The 23,253-nt window shown below is 38.7% G+C and overlaps 1 protein-coding gene across 3 annotated transcripts in view; it reads right to left on the bottom strand.

Moving 5' to 3' along the window:
• Positions 1 to 23,253, bottom strand: part of csnk1a1 (casein kinase 1, alpha 1) — a 42,227-nt gene that overhangs the window by 16,229 nt on the left and 2,745 nt on the right. For 2 of the 3 annotated variants that reach the window (XM_055643035.1, XM_055643034.1), the window contains exons 3-5: positions 13,501 to 13,627; positions 8,099 to 8,197; positions 2,924 to 3,007 (exon numbers count right to left, since the gene is read on the bottom strand). In XM_055643035.1, coding sequence (XP_055499010.1) covers positions 2,924 to 3,007; positions 8,099 to 8,197; positions 13,501 to 13,627 — 310 coding nt within the window. The remainder of the gene's footprint in view (positions 1 to 2,923; positions 3,008 to 8,098; positions 8,198 to 13,500; positions 13,628 to 23,253) is intronic. The other variant, XM_055643036.1, reaches the window with a different exon arrangement.

Here is a 23,253-nt window from a genome sequence, read left to right as displayed (position 1 = left end):
GAGAAAAGCGGGGAGGGTTTGTAGGTTAGTTACCCCAAATTAGAGAATTCAATGTACATACCATTAGGTTGTAAGCTTACAACCTAAATGGTAAGAACACCGATTTCTCCACATTTTAGGTAACCAACCTACAACCACCCCCCATTCACATTTCTATCCTTATCTCACACATTATGTCTTTTTATCTCTGGCCTTTGACCAACCATCCGCCAATCAAAATCCACCCTCGCCTGTATCTACCAGGCACATGCCGTCAGGGTAGGCAAGGTAGGCAGTGCCTACCCAGACTAAAATTATAAAATGGTCATTATTTTAGGCATAATTTTCCTGTGCCTTTCATCCGCAGTACATTTGAAACGCGGAATAATGTACTACTTACGTGCCGTCGACGCTGCTTCAAGCCACCAGTGGGAACAGTCCATAAAGGCAGCTGAAGTTCTGCCTTTACACCGTGGACTGCGTGCATATGCTGTGCTGCGCACTGCGCATGCGCACCAGCCTACTGCGCATGCGCATGTTTCTTGGCGGGTTTTTCAAAAATGGATAGTGATTACGTGAAGAGTTTCTCGAAGCAAACTTATGAGGAAAAGACCGAAATAATTGAAAATGGCAGACCAACGCCAGAACTTAAAGAACTTTAACAGCGCAAAGAAACAAAAATAATTAGAACATTTAAAACAGCTTGGTACAACAGGAAACAAAGAGAGAAGAATGGATTGTGTGTACAAATAATAATGGTAAGTAAATTTCTTTGAGCTATACGTTTTTAAATACTTTATTAAAAGCCAAATTACTTCATAAAAGTCGAGAGAACAATCTGCGCATGCGCAGTTTCCAACTTATTTTAAAGCTGACCGACAGCTCACCAGGGAGAGACCAATCTGCGCATCCGCGGTTTTCAAGATTTTAAAAACCCACTGCCTACCCTAATTACTCACGCACGTGCCTGGTATCTACCCATCACTCACCGGTCTTTGTCTTACCCTTCCCCTCTTCCAGCTCTCCCCAACCCCCTTCCTCCAATAGTCAGTCTGAAGAAAGGTCCAAACCCAAAGCATCACCTAATCATGTTCTCCAGACATGCTGTTTGATCTGAGTTACTCCAGAACTTTGTCTTTTTTTTGTAAACCAGCACCAACAGTCGCTTGTTTCCCCAAAATGCATCTGAATACTGGTTACTAAAGCAGTTGTCCTTTTGGGAAAGTATATCATGTAACATGGTAATAGTGATAAAAAAATGGATGAAGTTAAATGGTTTGATGGCCATTAAATGTTACATATATAGTTTAAGCCATAAGTAATCATGAATAAATTACTCATGACCAAATGGTGTTGGTGTGTTTCATAAGCTATGCATTTTACCAACTGATATTTACAAACTCATACATACTTAAGGTGAAACAGTTTTGAAGCAAATTTCCAAGTATTATTATTTAGTATAACAAGGAATTAATGCTCACATATCTGATTGGCAAATAGTATAAAGTAACTGTCCAGTGTTCAGTGTTCAAGGCCATAATTTTTCAAGGCACATTCCATTTCATTGAAATGAACTGTGCCCAAAGTAGCTCCTACATCGACTCACCTGCCGCACCCATTCTAACCTTGTAAGCAACTAATCATACTAGTCTCCCCAATCCTAGACTCTGGTAGCAAGACACCATAAAACTCCTGTGGCAATTTGGCCTAAATCAGGACACAATTAATGCCCCACTTCAGATAGGAGACAAAGTTAGGGCCAAGTATCTTCAGTGAGCCTGCAAGCTTGTGCACCATTTTTAAAAATCTGATATTCGGAGTTGTAGGTGGTTTTGGACTGTAGAGATAGATTCCCTTGCAGATTGCCAGATATTACAATATCTGTCATGCAGCTCATCCAGATTTATAACTGGGTTACACAAATCAAGGACCCAGCTGAGTGCTGCTGAACGCTTGCAATTAAGCCAGCTTGATGCAGACTCACTGCAAAAAAAAATAATTTTCTTAATCCATAGTGGTAGCTGAGAAATATGCAAAATTCTGCATTGCAGTACATTAGCTTGATGTTCAACATTTCATTCAAAGTTGATTGACCCTGATTATTTTCTTTCCAATATTTTGCACTCAACTGTTTAATGCTAATTCAGTATCATCTTCATTGTCAGCATACCTCACAACACATCCTTGTATACAAAAAGATTAACTTTTGAAAAAGGATATTCTCATTTGTTCCAAGTACAACTAAGATGAAGCTGCATATACGTTTAAAAACATGCTTGGACTATTCCAATAGGCATGATGGAACTGTTATCATAACTACTGAAAAGTACAACTAGAAAGATATTTTCCTCAACAGGCAAAATTCTGTAAGATTCAAAAGAAAAATGCTCTATTCAAAGTAAATCTCTTTGACACCCCCTCACAACTGACAACTGAACCACATGTCCTTAATTAAATCCCAGGTGCTGCATTCACCCACCCATCTACTGCTCTGAACCTCAATGAAGGCCAACATTTCAATTTGACCACCCTCCCCCAACCATTGCTAGTACTCACTACACAATGCTAACAAATCCAGACTTCCACAGTTGGTAACTCCTACCTAGCTGGCTCAGAAAACATCAATGCCATTAGGTCGAACAAATGTTTTGTTTTCTCCCAACCAGAATTCAGTCAGAAGGAGGAAGGCTAAAACAAAATGAATGCAGATACATAGAAATATACAAGGTTATACAGAGCTGGTGAAACTACAGCCCAATTTCAATTGCACACCATAGCTGGAAATGAATTTGAAGATCAATCCACTAGTCAACAGAACAAGAAATTTTCAAGCAAGCAAACCATGTTTACCATGTATGTCTGAATAATGCCAACATAGGTGGTGGCCATAAATCTGATTGGAAAAACGAATTTGGGGTGGTTTGAGTAGGAGACAGTTTCAGACCTGATTTAATCCTGAGAAAGCTGGGTCGTGAGAAGGGCTAACAGTCATGCTTCTTTTCCTCTTCCCCACTGGAGATTCTAAACACTGAACAAATGAAGATTGTGGCAGTGCATGAACATTATTGCTGACATAGAAAGGCCAGCGCAGACAGGCAACACGGAGGCTTAAGAAGGGGTAGCCAAATGCCATCCATCTTCCCAACATCAGCTCTATCAATTTTGTGTTCAAAATTAAGCATTAATAGCAAAATCACCACAGTGCTTTCAAAATGAACAAAAATAGTTAAAAGCTTAGAAAAACATGGGATTGGGTCAAATCGAATGACTATTGAGCAGGGGGAGCAAGATCACATGGTTGCATCTATTTAATAATATGTTAGGGTGTAGAACAAATGGCAGTTAAAAATATTGAGCACTGTGCTTATATTAGTACATTAGCTGACATTTGGCAAACTTAGTCAAGTATGTCCCGTGGCCTTAGGTTATTAATGTACAAAGCACCTAAGCAAGGTCAGACGATGATCAATATCATGCAACTATATTAGGACTTCAGTGTTGCAGACAATTCTGTACGTTCTGAAACTTGCTATACTGCTGTTCTAGGTTTTAACTATTTTGTTGCACCTCCAAATCTAGAAAGCAAAAATTATTAAGAAGGAAACATAAATGAATGCAACTTTAATGGGATTCAAAATAGGACCATGAATATAATAAATGGCTACTAAAGGAGAATGTATTTGGTATAGAATTTAAAATCTCCAATGATTAACTTAATGGCCAAAATAGCATTAAAATGAAATTTTCTCCAAATGTATTGTTTAATGAATGTTAAGACCTTCAGTAAGGAAGAGGTAGAAGGCATTTAGGCAAAATATTGTTCAAATTTAAGTGGTTAATATTACATGATAGGCATACTAAATTCAGATTTTAAATTAACAACTGCATTACATGTATAAATTCCTCTCTCCATTACAGATCTGATGCCATTATTACATCATACCTACAGAATTGTGTCAGCTCTTGCTTCAAATACATTTGTTTCCACAAGATTCTGAGCATGTTATGCTTATACAATACTGAGTGCCTTTTTCTTTTTCTGAAAATTCCAATTTTGTTTAACTGAAATATGAACAAACACCTAACCTCCTGTATTTTCTGGCTAAAGCCTATAAACAATGAAGGTACCTTTGCATTTTGTCCAAAACAAAGTTCCTCAAAATCCTGTGCCTCTTTACACTATTTGCTCATGTTTACATGAGCAAAAGGTTTAATCACAAAACATGATAATATATGCCCTAGAACCAAATGCAAAATAATCATTTAAACTCATCATTACAAAATGTATTCTTATAAAAAGGATGCAAATATCTTTCTTCCCAAGCTTTGAAAATGCACTTCTTCCTTTACTTCGAAAACACCAATTTTAATTAGGGATTCTACAGTCACCTTCTAATGGGGCTAGTGAAGCTCGAAAGGGAATACTAGAGTTCATCCACTGACAGCTCCTCAACCAATCTTAGCCAAAATAGCAGAAACCTAGCTGTTGCTTAAATCAAAATACTTAGTTTGCACATTGGAGGAACACAGCTACCTCAACTACAAAAAGTTTGAGGTTGAGAAATGAAAAATCATATATTGTATATATTTAGTCAAAATAGAGGGAAACATTGTTAATATGTGGCTGTACAGTTAACAGCTGTACAGTGTCAGGGGTTATGGGGAGAAGGCAGGAGAATGGAGTTAGGAGAGATAAATCAGCCATGATCAAATGGAGTAGAATTGATGGGCCGAATGGCCTAATTCTGCTATCACTTTGAACAAGGTGCAAATCCAAGATTGCAATATGAAAAATCAGAAGGCAGAAAAAAATCCAAGGATATTGCAAATTAGTCTATCAACAAATATTATTGTAATTATTAATTAGTTGTGTATCTTAACCTGATTATCTTTAGATCTGCCAGTAATGAGGCATGCACTCAAATCTATAATGTGGAACAATTCATTATGCTAGTTTACTCACAAATGCTACTTATTAATAAAACATAGTCTTCACTAAAAAAAGCTCGTCTGCCAGAACACATGTTTTAAATCCTGAGCTACTGTTTAAAATATGTTCCAATTACACAATTATTGTTGTACCTAGAGGTAACACTATTTTTAGTCATACCCTAAAAACAAAGAAAATACTGCTGAATGCCAGCTCTGGGTAAATAGGCAATTTGATCAAAAACTTTCCCATGGCAAATAATGAGTCACACAATCCAACGCCACAAATTCCATTTGAGACAAAAGAAAAATTGCTGAAGAAACTAAGTAAAAAAAGAACAAATTTGGAAATAAAATGTTTGACTTAAATAATCCAAAAGTAGTTAATCTCTCATCCATCCTTTATTATTTCTAAACTGTCAGAGAGTGCAATGACATTCCTACAGGGTGGCAGATTAAACACAATTCCTACGTCTGAGATAGGGATTACACCAAGTAGTCATACACTTCTCAAAACTAGGAAGAAAAAAAAGTCAATGCATCCTTTTCACACTTAATATGCAAGAAACTGGGCACAATAGTAGATAAAAAAGATCTTTGATTAGAACAGTGATCTGCTTGCTATTACATTTTGTTAAGGTGCGTTGCTGACATACAAAACTCCCCCAATAATTATCAGCTTAAATCTCTGATCATTTTTAATTGATCTCAGAAGGTGGAAAAAGGGGAGAGAAAATAGTCCCAGCATTACTGGATAAAAAGAAGAAAAATCTAGATTATCCACTAAGGAGAGGAAAATATTCAAGGATGCTTACTGATATAATTGGGGGTAAGGGCTGGGGAAATATAATAAACCCTGCAGCTAATTAGATTATTACTAAGATTATAGAGAAATGGTTCTATTTCAGGACGACCAGAAACTTCAGAACTGCTACCCCAGACATGTTACTGTTAATGTCAATCATTCTGAAAAGAGACAATAAAATATTTCCCAAAATTTGATCATTTTATAATGCCAGGCAGGCACAAGAAAAACTCCGGTTAAATGTGTACAATAGTCTTTGCATAATAAAATCAGTCTCTTTGGTGTGGCCAAAATATGATACAACAACTTATTTGAGCAAAAAAAAAAAAAAAATTCTTTTGCAGACAATCTTCCTTCAAGATTAAAGTTAATAGCCCCAAGTTGGCATTCATACAGGCAGACTGGTAAACGCTTAAAAGGGAACAGCAGCACCTAAAATAGGATAGGATGGGGGGAGGAGGGGGGGGAGGAAGGAGGGGGGGGGGAGGAAGGAGGTGGGAGGGGGGGAGGGAGGGGGGGGGTGTGAGGGGGGAGGGGGAGGGGGGAGGGAGGAGGAAGGGGGGGGGGAGGGGTGGAGAACATGCTCTGGGGATGTTTATCAATGTGACTAGAAAATAAAATTGAGTTTTGTTTTTTTAACAAGGCTGTTTGGCACTCCACAAGTTACATCACTAGAAACGGGTCCAATATACTTTCAAATGCAGCATGCTTAATGTTGCCAATGCTGCCTGTCTGCTCAAGCTCAAAAATGACAAACTTCAATCAAGCACACAAACATAAAAAGCTCAAATTTCTGATGAAACAAAAGAGGAATTAACATCACTATTTATTTATTCTAATACCTTTAACAGGCTTAAGAAATCACACATTTAACTTGTGGAATTTTCATACACAATTCAACTTTATCTAACATAAAGGGGCAAGTATAACCACGTGAAATAAATGAACAGTTTGGCTCATTTACTTAAGTACCAAGTTTTCATGAGCTCCAATTCCACTGGTGGAGTGAGAATGCATTGAAGTAATTGTTGGGAGACAACATGTAGAACCATATGGGCAAGTACCTTGTTAACAACCAGATAACTCTCATGAGTTGCCAAATTTAAATTGAGATGATTTGCTGTTAAATGTAGAAATTTATAAATGAAATAAGTAATGAATACCAACATTCACAAATTCAAAAAGGATTGAAACAATGTGGAGAAATGATAAATGAGATTCAATGCATAAAAATGAAAAAGGTCTAAAATAGGCAAGTTGAGGTAAATCATTTGCCAAATGGGGAGGATTAAAATATCAGTGCAGCAAAAACACATTGGACTCATGGTACAAGTCACTGATATAGTCCACACTATATTAAAAAAATCAATAAAAGGTAACAATGTCCAAGTGCATAATAGGTCATATTAAAACTAACCCTTGCATGAACACATCCAGACTATTCCGTTGATTTTTGGCCTCCTTTTCAAAGGTAAAATGGTTGCTGAGGGCACGGAGTACAGTTGATTCTACAACTTGAAAATATGGGACTGCCCGTGGAAAACAAAGACAAGGGGTTTACCCATGCAATTCTGACAAACAGAACTTAAGCACAGATCAATTAGAAAACAAATAAAGAAACTACTTAAAAAAAAAAAAGGATGGTTTAGTAAAGAAGCAGATAACTAGCAGTGTGGAACATTAAACTTGAACAGGTTTTTAAAGTTGGCTCTCACAGGTAAATGGAAATTAGCGAGTCAGATCTTCCCCTATTGAAAACTGTCATTTGCCTATTTTTAAAAAATAAATACTGACACCTCGATGCATAAATTCAAATACATAGATATATTCACCACAGCTGAATGAGCGACATAATTCAACAACAAAACCAGTCGCAATAATTAATGGAGGTATATCTTCAGTTTCAGCAGTTTTTCTTTTTAGTCGACTTGTCGCTGTTCCATCAATTTTAAAACATTTTTTTTAAATGGGGGAGAGAATGAAGAGATTGCTGTTCATTTATTTTACATGATCCACTGCAAGTTGACTTGAATGATTATAATTACTGAATACCTTATTTTAAGAATTTCTTCATAATTTCTAAATGCTGTGTATTTTCATTAAACAATGGCAGGAAACATGACATTTCATGCAATTTTTGATGAAATTTGCATCTTAACTTTAATGCAACTTTAAGGATCACATTTAGAAGCTTCAAAATTAAATGGAATCAATGAAATGAATGGATTAAATTCACTAGTCAATATTTTATTGAAAATAAGTTCCTTCTAAACAGTAAGGTCATTTATAGCATGAACATACATGTAATTTTCTTCTTTCCAAAGATTGGCTGTTAAACTAGATGCCTGTTAAACGGTTCTTGATAACGACAGAGTGAATCCTTACCTTATTACAATGACGTCCAATACCCATTAGAAAGTTGTCTGGTTTGATATCTCTGTGAATAAAATTCTTTGTATGCACATATTCAATTCTGCTGATCATCTGAAAAACAAAAGTACTCATTTGAGTTGTACCGAAAAAGCTCACATGTATGCTCATTTCTCAAAGATCAGCAATTGTTATTCTAATCTGAGTAAATCAAAAATGTAGAATTATAAATGTATCAAGGTAAACAATGTTTTAATTACAATAACATAAATAATTACTACAGGTTTTGTCAACCTGTACTGCATAGATTTATTGTGTAGGCAGCAATACATGCTCATACATAAGAATTTTGCTTGAATGTTAATCATGACGTCCACCTTAGCAAGAATGAATTATTTCATGTTATTTTCAGCCATGTTTTACAATCATTTCCATTCCCTGCTTCTTTCCTACTTGCCTCCCTAATAATACCAAGCCTAGGACAAAGATTTGTATATGTCTAGTCCTATTCACCAACTTCTGGCCAAAGAATCACAAACGTATCCAGCCCACACCAGACCTTTGTTCACTTACCAAAACTCTAGGATACAAAAAACATAAAACTCGTGAGGGGACAAGAATTAATTCAAGATAGATAAGAATATTTTATGTATCTATCATCATGTTCCCCGATCTAGTTATAAATAGTGATTAATGATTGAAGTATTTTCTAAATTTTCAAATTCTTAATAAGGCTGTTATAGAATGAAAACGTAATACTAAATATGCAATGCAGGCCACCTGCGTGAAAGTTTCATAGAAAAGGATACTACCATTTTTAAATGAGCATCATAAAGTTATTCTAAAATTGCATACATTTTTTCATTCACCACAAAATTCGACATTGTCTCACTAACAAAGGTAAAACTATATTTAGTGGCATTGCAGCCAAAGCAGTATGCTTAAAGGAGCAATTTTCCATACAATTTACAAATCAAAACAAAAAACATTCACTAATATTTCAGGGAGAAAAACATTTTTGCACAAGCACTACCGAGCATAAATTCCAGAATGGTGGGAAAGTTATCAACTTTCTAATGAAATAAGAAAACTGGCACTGTAGCAGAATTGAAATGTAGGTAATTCCTCCAACAAGTTCAATTGAAATTAATGTTTGACACTTGAGCAGCAATTTGAAGAAATGCATATGAAAATGCCTACTCAAACCTACAATGTTTTATTAAACACTAAATCAACAGAACTGCTGTTAAGGAAAGAACTGCCGATGATGGTTTACATCGTAGACACAAAATGCTGGAGTAACTCAGCGGGCGGGACAGGAAGCATCTCCGAATAGAAGAAACGGGTGAAGTTTCAGCTTGAGACCCATCAGGCTGAGTTCCAACTGAAGAAGGGTCTCGACCCGAAACGTCACCCATTCCTTCTAGCTTGCCCCGCAGAATTACACCAGCAATTTGTGTCATTTCGAACTGCTGTTAACCCAGGTTATTGTTGATACCAATGGTAAATGTGCAAGCATTAATATTTTATCAGTCCAAATTGATGAAAACAATTGACGCCAACCAGTATGCTATTTATTAATCTGTGAAAAATCAATTCCACTTCTTTTCAACAATTTATGAGAGGCTAGTCAGTCCACCTTTCATCAATGAACCAGAAACTATTAGCATCTGCTGTCATCATATCACGAAGCCAATTTGAACATTTGAATTTTCACACGTGCATAGAATAGGTGGAAAACCCAAAGTTGCTATCAGACATCCAGACTGTCATGTATTTTCAAAGTAATCTCAGTTTAAAATTAAGATGCTATTGATGATCTTTTAATGCCAAACTAAGCAACAATTAACAGTCTGCATGCTCACTGGCTCCAAAGTACAAAGCATTCTTTCAGAAAGACACAAAATTATTGATTTTCACAGAATAACATTTTAGCATCTGTAAAATGATTAGACTTTCTAAATGGTCCTCTTCGTTCCTAGTCTGGCACACGCTGCCGCACAGTTGGTGCGATTGGCCCCAGGCAGACAACATGGATCCTTTGGGCCAAATGGCCTACTTTGGTGGTTTTTTTTTAAAATGCATTCACTGCTAAGCTAACTAATGTTATGACTGCTGGACGTCGGGGGATCTGCAAAAAAATTTGCACGCAACTTTTGGCAGAAAGATATTCCAACGGACCCCGCGGCTGTAAACTGGGAACGCGGCCGGAGGCCTTTATCGAGACGCTGTGGTCTCGATGCCTCCTGGATCGCTACGTGGAAGCCCAGGCCAGGGGCCTCGTGGATCGGACGGAGGAGCCGGGCGTCGCGGGTCGGACAGAGGAGCTGACAGAGCCCGCGGCTGGGGCCCGGGTCGGCACCACAATGAGAGAGCTTCGACTGCCGGCTACAGGAGCTTCAATCGCCCCGATGGATGGTTCAACTGCCCCAATAAATAAAATAAAGAGGAAGAAGCTTGGACTTCTTTTGCCATCCATCACTGTGAGGAATGTGGGGAATACGCTGTGGTAGATTTCTATGTTAACGTTTATGTAGTTGTGTGTCTTGGTGCTTTTTTTTCTCGTATGGCTGTATGGTAATTCACATATCACAGTACCTTAACTGGTACATGTGAGAATAAAAGAGCTTTGAAACCGTTGAATTATTGGCAACAAAGAATAGAAACAGTCAATTTTTCACGAATAAAACTATTTCAATCATTGTCCAGTCAGTAGATGGTGTTCCCACCAGACTACTATTTCAATTTTTACAAAATCAAAACTGAAATTCCATCTACAGGTAGTTCTGTTATGACAGCCCTTCCCGAACACAGAAAACATCTTCTTCAGTCAGACTACAGAGCTGACTGACCCATTGAGTTACTTCAGCACTTTGTGTATTTTCTGGTAAACTAGCAACTGCTGAACCTTGTGTCTTCCATAAGGCAAATGAAATATAGCGTAATAGATGAATTTGGGAACACTATTGGTATTACGCAGGTTACAATGGTTATAACCAGATTTTGATTGGTATATTGAGCAGCACTTAAGTTACTTTGGAAATTGTCAAGCAGAAGAAATGGAGACATCCTCTATTTCCCCCATTGTTGTGGATGGAGCTGTGACGTGTCAATTTCCCTCAGTGCTACTCTCACACCCTGCCACCCATCTGAACAAGGATAGAGCTTCCCTGGTTCACACCTTTCACCCCACCAACCTCTGCCTCTAACATATCATGCTCTGATATTTCCACCACATTCAATATGATCACTCTTTGTAACTCCTTAGTTTGCTCATACCCTGCCACCCAAGCATTCCCCGCTGTCACCCAGCTCCTATACCTTTCTCTGTACATTCTTCAATTCCTCCCATTTCATTATTATTCCCATTTTACCCACCACTTTCACCCATACCCCTCATTTTACTTTTACATTTCCCTTCTCTTCTTTCCTTGCCTGACATCCTTTTAACCTCGCACACTACAATCAACTGAGGGATGTGCACAGCAGAGGCTCATGGAGGGCAGCGCGTGGCTGAAGCCACGGCCTGGCAGGCATAAAGTCTGGCTCCCACAATGTCTCCTGTTCGCCCCGAAGACTGGGAGCCAGAGGGAAGGGTAGAGGGAGTCGGCAAAAGCAGCGGACTCAGGACAAAAGGCCAGTAAGAAAAAACAGTGATCTTGCTTTCCATGCCTCAAGGTTGGCAGCAGGTGACACTCCCGGGGCACAAAGGCTGATGGCGACAAGGAAATGAGAGACAACGGTTCGTGGAAGATCTAGTTCACGGCTATTACTGCAACAGGTCTTTATGGCAAACTACAACTGGGACTTTGTAAATGGTACCAAAACCCAGCGACTCTAGCACATGGGCTCAGTGGGCGGTTTCTATGCATTATGTACTTAACCGGTGATAGTATTTGTGTATGGCAATAATCTTACTGATCTGTATACATAACTTATGCAATATTTCACTGTACCACAGTTCACATGAGAATTAAGAGAATCATTGAAATCTCACATGTACACACTATCACTGGCCAGGCTTTATCTGTCCACATTACAGAAAAGGATTCGGAGGTCTTAAAATGTATTAAATAGTTACCCCCCTAGGCCTTGAGCAGGGGTATCCTACCACATTGTGGAAAGCTAGGTGAGAGGTTGTGGTGCCACTGGCAGAGATATTTGTATCACCAAAGTGCTGGATCACTGGAAAATGACTAATGTTGTGCCTCTATGTATACATTAACTACATAGACTTCAGCAAGCCCTTTGACAAGTTACCACGTGGTAGTCCAGTCTGGAGGGTTAGATCACGTGGGATCCAGGAATAGGATACAAAACGGGCTTGAAGATAGAAGACAATGGGTAGGAAAGGGTAGTTTTTCAGATGGAAGTTCAATAACAAATGGTGTGCCACACAAGGATCAATGCTGTGTTCACTGTTTTTATTATTCATAATTATGACTTGATGGGGTGCAAAAACGATTTACGAGGATACTACCAGGTCAGGAAGGTTTGAGCTGTAAAAGAATGACTGGATCATTCCGTGGAGATTAGGAGGCTGCTGAGTAACCTTAGAGACATTTATAAAATCACAAGAGGTGTTAATATAGCAAACAGTTCTTTGAAGAGTGGAAAAGTGTCCCGCATGGCAACTTTTCCACAGATGTTGGTGTGTACATGGAATGAGCTGCCAAAAGTGGTAGAGGTTGGTAAAATTACAAAAATTTAAAAATACTTGGACAGGTAAATGTACTGGAGCAATTTGTAGACATCTGGGGATGGCGGAGCCAAGAACCCTGCGGGGCCCTTTTTGATCTTTCCTCCCTTTATTTAAAAACATATCCTCTAGTTTTAGATTATTCTACCCTGGGGAAAGGCTGGCTATTCACCTTATCTAAAATACAAAACAATTATCCACATGTTCTAGATGGCCTTATCAATTTGTAGTCTCAGAATCTTAACCTTTGTTTCACTAGCACCACCATCTGATATCCAACTCAAGCGTTAATTCATTGCCTTGTCTACTTACAGCAAAATAGATCTCTTCCCCAAAATTTCCATTCTAACGGCTTTTACATATAAATCACAAACCAAGTCTATTCAAATGTTTACCACATTTTTTCCCCTTTGATAATAAACTACATTCAATCGTTGATGCACCAACAACCCCATTAGTCAAATCTGATGCTTCACCTGTCTGTCATAAATGTTCTTACCAAAAAACTTGCAAGTTTGCAAAACTTATTAATTCTCATACATATTTAAGCAAGATAATAAGCTATTATAGGTTACACATGAAATTCTCCAATAACAATTATCCCGTTTCAGCTCTAAGCTACTCAATTAAATGTCATAGCATCCCAGTGTGAATAAAGTTGTTACTAAATGAGCGTGCAGATCCAGGTCTCAGGAATTACTGTATTCATGTAACCTACCTGATCAGCTAACATGAGAACAGTTTTCATTGTGAATCTTCGTGAACAAAAGTTAAACAGATCTTCAAGGCTAGGTCCAAGCAAGTCCATAACTAGGACATTGTAATCCTTTTCCTGCCCATACCACCTGCAAATGAAAAATACAAATTCTTAGCTTGCCCCTGGATGTTGTGACATTTCTGCACAATATATTAAAATGTTCTCGGACCCAAGACAGAATTAGAGATGACCAGAAACTTTGATCAACAATGTTATTAAATATAATGTAGCAACTTCAATTCATTGTTTAAGTCAAAATACAAATAACCCGATGTTCCGGCTTCCTCCCAAATCCCAAACAAGTGTGTTTGTAGATTAATTGGTGCCTCTAAAATTGCCCCTAATATGCAGGGTGGGTGAGAAAGTGGGATAACAGAACTAGTGCGAATGGGTGGTCAATGGTCAACATGTACCCAGTGGGCAGAAGGCCTTTTTTCCATATTGTATCTCTGAATACAGTTAAATATCATACCAGTAGATTATTCTTTCATTATTAGGTAAACATCTTTGAAAGCAAATAACTGACAGCATCATGTATTAAACTCAAAAATGACAGCAACAATAAGAACTCAGCTGCAGGATTTCAACTGAATTTGAGCTCAGAGCAAAACGTTTATTTAATTATAAATAAGGAGCCTGTCTAAGGTGTACTTGATATTCAAATCCAATTTCAAAACAGCAACACATGACAAATAACTTCGAATATGGAATGCCAGATCAGCAAAATAGACATAACCTCTTGCAGACCATCATGATACAAAGTGTATTTCTGCAGTAGAGCAGATGTTGCACATTTCACTTATCCTACTGCAGACTCAAAATCATTCAGACACATGCACCCTTCTCCAAGGGAAGACTTCTTCCCAAATTTAAAACCTCAATGAGAAAACTCCTCCCTTAAAGTAGTAAATGCATAAAGCTACAATAATTTGCTGTAATTACCAAAAGTAAATTTTCTCTTTATGAACGTACTCAACTTCATGTTGGCATTTCACGTAAATTCAAGAGGACAACTCAAGGGAAAAACAAAAAATAAGTTTAAATCTACAGAATTTTACAGGATTTCCTATAGTTTCAAAACCAAAGAACAACTTCAGATACTATATATTCCAGGCCAGTGACATTGGACGAGTTGCAAAATCACCCATCATATGCGAGTACAGACATGAGCTAAGAGTGACAACTGAGAAATGTCTGAAGAATGGACTGCCTCCATAAACATCTCTGGCTACAAGGTGATGAGAAAATCAAGGGATTCAAAGAGGTGGAGCAGTGACAGACAACAGATAAAGGAAGATATAATGGTGCCAGAGGTTGACTTTGTGGGCTTAAGGATACAAGCCATCTGTATAGGTGAAAAAACAATTACTCCACTGGGTACATTTCCTGAAGACCATCAAATATTGGAGCATAGTTTAGTAGTAAATCTACTTGGAGATTACATGGGCATTAGCTGTATTGATGATAGCCTAAATTAACTGATAGCATTTGCAAAAGGAGAGCATTATCTTTAAAGTTCGGGAGCTTTGTTGAAACAGCAAATTTATATGAATCAGAAAGGTTAGCACTATTGGATCAAATGCTTATGAGGTTGGCCAAATCCCAATTAGGAAACACTTAGCTAAGAAGTATCACTTGGAATAAAAAGGGTCAAAGAGTAATCTGGAGTAGAATTTGGAGGGCCAACCATTAGGATGAGACGGAATCCAACATGGGTAAAGTGGCATCGAAGATTGGTAGGAAAACAAATTGAGTGGTCTCCAAAGAGAAGATGGCTTAAGTTTGGACACATTCTTAAAAGGAGGAAGGGTAGGGCATTTAAAGCCAGAGCCTCGGGTTTATAAAAGATAAGATGCCACAGGACAAAAAAAGATCCTACTTAATCCCAGAGGGGAAGTAATGAAACAAATGCAAAATGAGAATATGAGCTGCCTAGATATTTTAACAGAAGAGAAAACTCAAAGGTGCAAATGCACATAACAAGTGATGGTTAACTTGGAACTAAATTGAAGTTGAGGAGATGGTTTAAATATTTAATCAATTAAGAAAATATTGTCAAGTCTTCGTGAAGGGAAAGTTTAAAAAAGGTGAGATAGATGAAACATGTGAGAAAGATAAAATTGCATCATTGACTAACCTAAGTTAGCATAGCCATTCACCAGGTGTAAAAATTAACTGGGCCGTTTGCCACTCATCCTAGATTGCTGTGAGAAAGACAATGGGAAATCGCAGGACCATCCATGACCTTTCATCCTGCTAAATTTCAAGACCAATGCCAAAAAAACCCGAAAAAGGCAAACAGTTACACATTTTATGGACAAATACAACAATTGCAAGACGCTCAATTTAACTTTAGTTATTTTGAAATTTAAATTAACAAAGGATAGCCAACATAACTGCTTAAAGGCTAAATGTGTTCAACTTTTTTTTAATAATTTACCACAGGGTCAATGAAGGAAATGCAAAATATATCCCTTATTTAGACTTCTGGGATACATTTGACAGTCCTACATAAAAGGCTAGTTCTTGAAATTGAAGACCATGCAATGAAGCGACCAGGATGGATCAGTAATTGACTTGCAGCAGAAAAAAGTCATGCTAAGTACCTATTTTTAGATTGAAGAGAGGCAGCAAGTGGTTGCCCGAGAAACTAGTGTTAAGACCACTTCTACTGAATACATACTTATGACATGGGCAATGCAATAAGAGGCAAAATTTCATTATGTACAAATGAGATAGTTTGCAAGTATAAGAAGTAGATTACAGGACAAATCATGGTTGTGGAGCAAGCAAACAAGTAACAGATGAAATCCAGTGAAGTCAAAACAAGGAGAGAAAAAGACTAAAGAGCAATTCAAAAACCTACACAGATAACAAAAAAATTGGGTACCTATACAGATAATAAAAAAATTGGGTGATAAGGAATTTAGGATTTTGGTTCTCAAGCAGAAGATGTTTTGGTGCACATCACTTTAGTTTAGCTGCATCACTGTGCCGCCACTTAAGCTAGACTATAATACACCAATAAACACTGCGGCACAGTGGTCAAGTTGCTGCCTTACAGTGCCAGAGATCTGGGTTTGATCTTAATTATGGGTCCTCTTTGTATGGAGTTCTCATGGGTTTCCTCATTCCAAAGACGTACAGGTTTATAAGTTAATTGGCTTCTGTAAATTGTCCCTAGTGTGTAGGATGATCGCTGGTCAGCACGATTTAGTGGGCCAAAAATCCCGTTTTCACTCTGTATTGCCAAAACTAAAACTAAACTAAATTCTGGGAATGACATGCAGCCCTGCAAGATGGTGCAGGAAAGATTATCGATCACTTCCTGTTGAAACAGATAGGTTTGAGACAATAATTTGATATGGGGTGGTACAGATTTTTGAAAGGTAGAAATACAAGAAATTTCTCAATGTTTATCTTGCGAGTACATGAGCCAATAACTAAAGACTGATATCTTAATGATCTAAAGATATGTGAATTAAAAAAATAAAAAACTAGTTATTAGTTATAATCTGGAATGCTTTGCATGAAAGTGCAATAATTAAATAGTGGTCTGCCAAATTGCATAATCGCTTGTACATTCGCTTTGGAGAAAAACAAAATTACACTGATTCCCTCTTCAAATGGCTAACATAGACTTAGAGGCAATTGTCATACAATTCTAATTCCATGACATTGTTTGGCATTGCTCTAAAGCATTGGCTTTTACTAATGCCAACATTGTGAATGATTAATTTGAAATCTGAATCAACATAAAAAAAAACAAGAATCCTTATCTACTCAACTTATCTACCCAGAGTCTGAAGAAGGGTCTCGACCAAAAACGTCGCCTATTCCTTCTCTCCATAGATGCTGTCATGCCCGCTGAGTTTCTCCAGCATTTTTGTCTACCTTCAATTTTTTCAGCATCTGCAGTTCTTCCTTAAACATACCCAATTTCATTGGCTACAGTCTTCACCAAAGACTTTACTTGCAGTGAAATGACTCAAAGACATTTTTCAATTTGATCCACACTTCTCCCTTTCTTCAATCCTGGTAGAGAAGCAAGTCATCAATACGTAACCTCATCTAATACAAATGTGACGGAACCCGTTTACAGGTCATATTTAAATATGAGAGGCACCGTATTTGGAGTAGAAAAAAAAATCCATGTTCAAACAAGTCAAAACAAATTCCTCAACAAATCCTGAGCATCCCCGGAAGAGCCAGGCCACCGAATACCCCATAGTCGAGTTACAAAAATAAATTCAGACACTAATAATTATTTTTCTTTCTCCCAGCAGATGATAGAACAATTATCATGGAGCTGGCATAAATTAAATTCAATAAAATATACTCCTTAGCTCCCTGCTACAACCTCCTCTAAGATCATCTTATCCAGTTTCTCAACATACCATCTTGGCAAAGATGGCGACTCAAGTTACAGCTGTGTATCAAAATATGATTGAATCGTCAAGAAAGACAATTATTTTTTAGGAGGAAAATTATAAAACTGCAAATTACCTTATTCTTTATATTTAAATGCTGGAGAAAGGTCCTTACCTGTGGTGACGTCTATATGACCGTTCCCAAAAATATTTTGTTTTTAAATATATTTATTTCTTCACTGAAGAGGTTTGAACAAAGCTACTCAACATCTTAAAAATCCTACAACAAAATATCCATAGCATTTTTATCCTAGATCAAGTTAGTCCATATAGCAATGCATGAAGACAACAAACAGAAAAGTTGATCTCCAGTCTGTCAAATTCATTTTCCTCATTGCTTCATTGGCTTGACCATATTCTATCGGGGGTTCCAGTTTCATTGAAATCTCCTGGCTTTCATTTTAAGATTATGCCCTGCACTCCATATCTCCAAACAATTTACATTCCTCCTGTTTAAGGAGGTACACTTAGTATGATACACTTAGATTGAGCTGATAACCATATACTCCAACTTCTGCAGAAATGATACACTATTTTTCCAACATTGTCATGGCCCATATTGACGCAAAACTACATGTGCACGTAGGTTACTTGGGCTTCCAAATCAACTCCATGAGTTCTCAGATTCAAACATAGTCAAGCACCTCATACTGAATTGGTATCTGCCATAGTTTTATCAACTGACATATTAATATGAATTTGGAATCCATGCACTGACTACACAATTATGCACGATAGCAATACACATCAAGCTGGTTTCACTCCATATTCATTCAGATGCTAGTCCCCTAAATCATTTCAATTTGGTTAGAGAACATTTCCTCAAATCCATCCACCACTTTCTCTCAATCATTGCTAACTATGACAAAGTTTGAATTAGGAGCAGGCCACACAGTCCTTTAAGCTTCTTCTGAACGAGGATCCTTTCCATGAGTCTGAAAGATCCCAACACAAAACTTCACCTATCCATGTTCTTCAGAGATGCTGCCTGGCCGGCTGAGTTACTCCAGCACGTTGTGCCTGTCAAGCTGCTTCTAAACTGAGATGCAGCAAGAAAAAAGGGCCTTCAGTACCCGAGTCAAGCATCACACTAGTTTGATGTTGTCCCACTTTCACATCCACTCCCTACACAATAGGGACAATTTCCAGAAGCCAATTAACCTACAACCCTGCACATCTTTGGGATGTGGGAGGAAACCAGAGCAGTCACAGGAAGAATGTGCAAACTTTGCACAGCCAGCACTCTAGGTCAGGATCGAACCCGGGTCTCTGGCACTGAAGCAGCAGCTGTACCAGCTGCGCCTTTGCTCTGCCATTTAATGAGACTATGGCCAAACTGACTGAAATTGTAGCACCCCAAAGAATATAGAACAGTACAGCACAGGAATAGGCCCTACAGCCCGCAATGTCAGTGCCAAACATGATGCCATGTTAAACTAATCTCCCTTGCCTGCATGTGACCTACACCTCTCCATTCCCTGCATATCTATGTGCTTATCTAAAAGCATCTAAAATGCCACCATCTGCTTCCACCACCATCCCTGGCTGCACGATCCAGACACTAATGACTTGTGCAAAACCCCCCCCAAAAAAACTGCCCTGCACACCTTTAAACTTTGCCTCTCTAACCTTAATGCTATGCCATCTAGTCTTTGACATTTCCTCCCTAGGAAAAAGATTCTGGCCGACTACTGTATCCGTGCTTCTCATAATCTACCCTCTAATCCAGGTAGCATTCTGGTCAACTTCTGCACACTTAAAAGAATCTTTCTTCCGTCCGTAATAGGGCGACCTGAACGGCACACAGTATTTCAAATGCAGCCTAATCAAGGACCTATAAAGCTGCAAATCTAGTTCCTGACTCGTGCTCAACGCTGATGAAGTCAAGCATACCATACGCCTTCTTTACCATTGCCTACTTGCATTGCCACTTCACAGGAGCTGTGGACTTTGATCCCATGCCATTTCTCCACTTACCTTTTTATGTTTAGTTTAGAGATACAGCCCAGAAACAGGCCCTTTGGCCCATTGAGTCCGCACCGACCATGACCCTAACACACGAGAACAATTTACATTCATACCTAGCCTATTAACCTACAAACATGTACGTCTTTGGAGTGTGGGAGGAAACCAATCTCTGAAAACACACGCAGTCACGGGGAGAACATACAAACTCCGTACAGACAGCAGCCCGTAGTCATAATCGAACCCAGGTCTCTAAAGCAGTAGCTCTACCGCTGTGCCACCATGCTGCCCGTAACTCATATAACACCTATATACCAACAAATACATTTGACGGTGCTCTTCACTGATTGCAACTTCATCCATTTTCATATCATCTGCAAGCTTAATGACCAACCCATCTACATGTCGATCGACAGAAATCCAACTACCTTTGCTTTCGCTGTCTCTCAAGGAAGACTGCTCCAAATAATGTTTCTGTCATCATGGGAACTGTCAATTTACCCATCACTCGTCCATGCCATACCCCATAAACACGTCCAGATGCACTATATCAGAAATTCCGATAGCTTATCAACTGATGTTAAATAGAGAAACCTGTTAGAGTAATACAGCTCACAAATAATACAGCTCCTGAGGCCCAACTTGCCCATTCCGACCAAGATACCCATCCATGGAAGGTCCATTCGCCTGCGCTTGACCCACGTTTTTCCAAATCTTTCTCACCCATGAGCCGATGCAAATGTCCCTTTAATGCTATACCTGCCTCAACCACATCGTTGGCAGCTCATTCCGTATAACTTCTCTGCATAAAGGTTGCCAGTTGGGTTCCCAATAAATCACCCCCCTCATAAAGCTATACCTTTTGGTTCTCTGCCTCAGAGGGCAGTTCTCTGGATACTTTCAAGAGAGCTAGATAGGGCACCTAAAAGATAGTGGAGCCAGGGGATATGGGGAGAAGACAGGAACGGGGTATTGATTGGAGATGATCAGCCACGATCACATTGAATGGTGTTGCTGGCTCGAAGGGCCGAATGGCCCACTCCTGCACCTATTGTCTATTGTCTTAATTCCCAAAGCCTGAGAAAAAGACTATGTGCATTCACCCCATCTATTCCGCTCATGATTTTATGTATCTCTGCAAGATCAAATATTATTCTCCAAAGCTCCAAGGAATTAAACCCCAGCCTGCCCAATCCCTTCCTATACACAACCTTTTGAACCCTGGCAACATCCTTGTAAGGCTGCCCTGCGTTCTTTAAAGCTTAATGGCACCTTTCCTACAGATGGGTGACAAAAACTGAACTCGATACCAACATAACCAATGTTTTGTACACTCAAAACACTGAAATATGATATCCCACCCTCCAACACTGTCCACCTATGAAGCAAGTTCTCGTACTCCTTAGTCCCTCTGTTCTTCAACACTCCTAGGGTCCTACCATTCCGTGAAAGTGCCACACTGGTTTGACTTCCTAAAATTCAAACCCTTGCATTTATATTTAATTTGCAATTCATCAGCCCAATTACCCAGCAGATAAAGATACCACTGTAATTTTTGATAACTTTCTTCACAGTTAACAATAATTTGTATCTTAGGTGTCATCCGCAGATTTACTAGTCATGCCTTGTACATTTTCTTCCAAATTATCCCAATGCTTGAGCAACAACAAAGGACCAAGCACCAATCCCTGAGGCACGTCACTAGTCATGGACCTCCAGTTCAAAAAAAACTTTCCACCATCACCCTCTGCATCTTCCTGTCAATGCAATCTATCCATCCGGAGCAACCTACCACAAGAAATCTTAACAAAAGCCATATCAAAGTCTATGTAGACCACAACTACTGCCTTAACCGCCTCTTTGTTTATTCGTCAAAAACCCAATCAGATTTGTGACACTATTCCTAATCAGTTCATTCAGTTTACTGTCATGTGTACCGAGGTACAGCAAAAAGTTTTTGTTGCGTGCTATCCAGTCAGCAGGAAGCCAATACATGATTACAATTGAGCCATTTAGTGTATAGATACATGATAAGGGTATAACATTTAATGCAAGGTAAAGCCAGCAAAGTTTGATCAAGAATAGTCCAAGGGTCAGCAAAGAGGTAGATAGAAGTTCAGCACTGCTCTCTGGTTGTGGTAGGTCGATTCAGTTGCCTGATAACATCTGCGAAGAAACTGTCCCTAAATCTGGAGGTGTGCGATTTCACACAGTTTAGAGATGCAGCACAGAAACAGGCCCTGCAGCCCACTTAGTCCATGCCAACCAGCAATCCCCGCACACTCGCACCATCCTAAACACCAGGGACAATTTTACCGAAGCCAATTAACTTAAAAACCTGCACGTGTTTGGAATGTGGGAGGAAACCAGAGCACCCAAAGAAAACCCACGTGGTCACAGAGAGAATGTATAAACTCTGTCACCCAAATCCAGTCAGGATTGAATGCAGGTACCTGGTGGTGTAAGGCAGCAACTCTACCACATGAGATTCATCTACCTTTATACATTCGAAGACATTCACTCCCTCAACCATAATACAGACTATCCCCAATACACCCCAATAAGTTTCCCGAAGCTCCTTGTTTTCATGTCATACGTCCTTGTAGAAATGGGAAAAATGTCCACGGAGAACCTCCCAGGTGATCCATAGCACTCCTGATTTCCTCAAGAATACTCCTGCATTCCCAATATTCCTCCTGGGATTAACTTGAGTACACCTTCGTGTACCTGGCTCGACCAAAGCCTCAATAGGTCTTGTCAACTCAGGTCCCCGACCCTTGCCAGCCTTGCCCTTCACTCTAACCTGTATTCATTTGCCATTTAATTAGTAAAATAATAATTTTTCAACAAAATCAATCTTTTCATTTAGGGCAATGAAACTTCTTGTTACTTGATTACAACCAGTCATACTAATCTTCAAACCCATTTGCAAAACAACCTTATTAAATCCAGTAAAATCAGGAAATCCATTTCATTTTTAGGTTCCCCCTGTACCTTGCTTTCTTCCCAAGTCTGTGATTTAATATTTGTCTATCTCCATTTCGACTCAACGTCCACTTCATTCCCTCCCTTCAACAAATTTCAATCCTTCATTAAAAAAAAACGGATACAACCAAGATTCTTCTCTAAGCCTTTATTCTCATTTTCTATTTGATCATTTTCTATTTAAGTTCCTGGCAACTTAGCAGGATTTTTATTCTCGATACTGCTCCTTACTTCATTTGTTGACTTTAAAAAGTGATCTTACTGTCATTGTTCTTAAACTGAGACATTGGCGAGCCAAGCTACTCCCTTAGTTCCTAAACTTAGACAAATGTTC

This window comes from Leucoraja erinacea, chromosome 11 (assembly GCF_028641065.1).
Source record: "Leucoraja erinacea ecotype New England chromosome 11, Leri_hhj_1, whole genome shotgun sequence".
Classification (NCBI taxonomy): domain Eukaryota; kingdom Metazoa; phylum Chordata; class Chondrichthyes; order Rajiformes; family Rajidae; genus Leucoraja; species Leucoraja erinaceus.
Note: the sequence above shows the minus strand (reverse complement) of the source record. Positions and strands in the feature narration are given on the sequence as shown.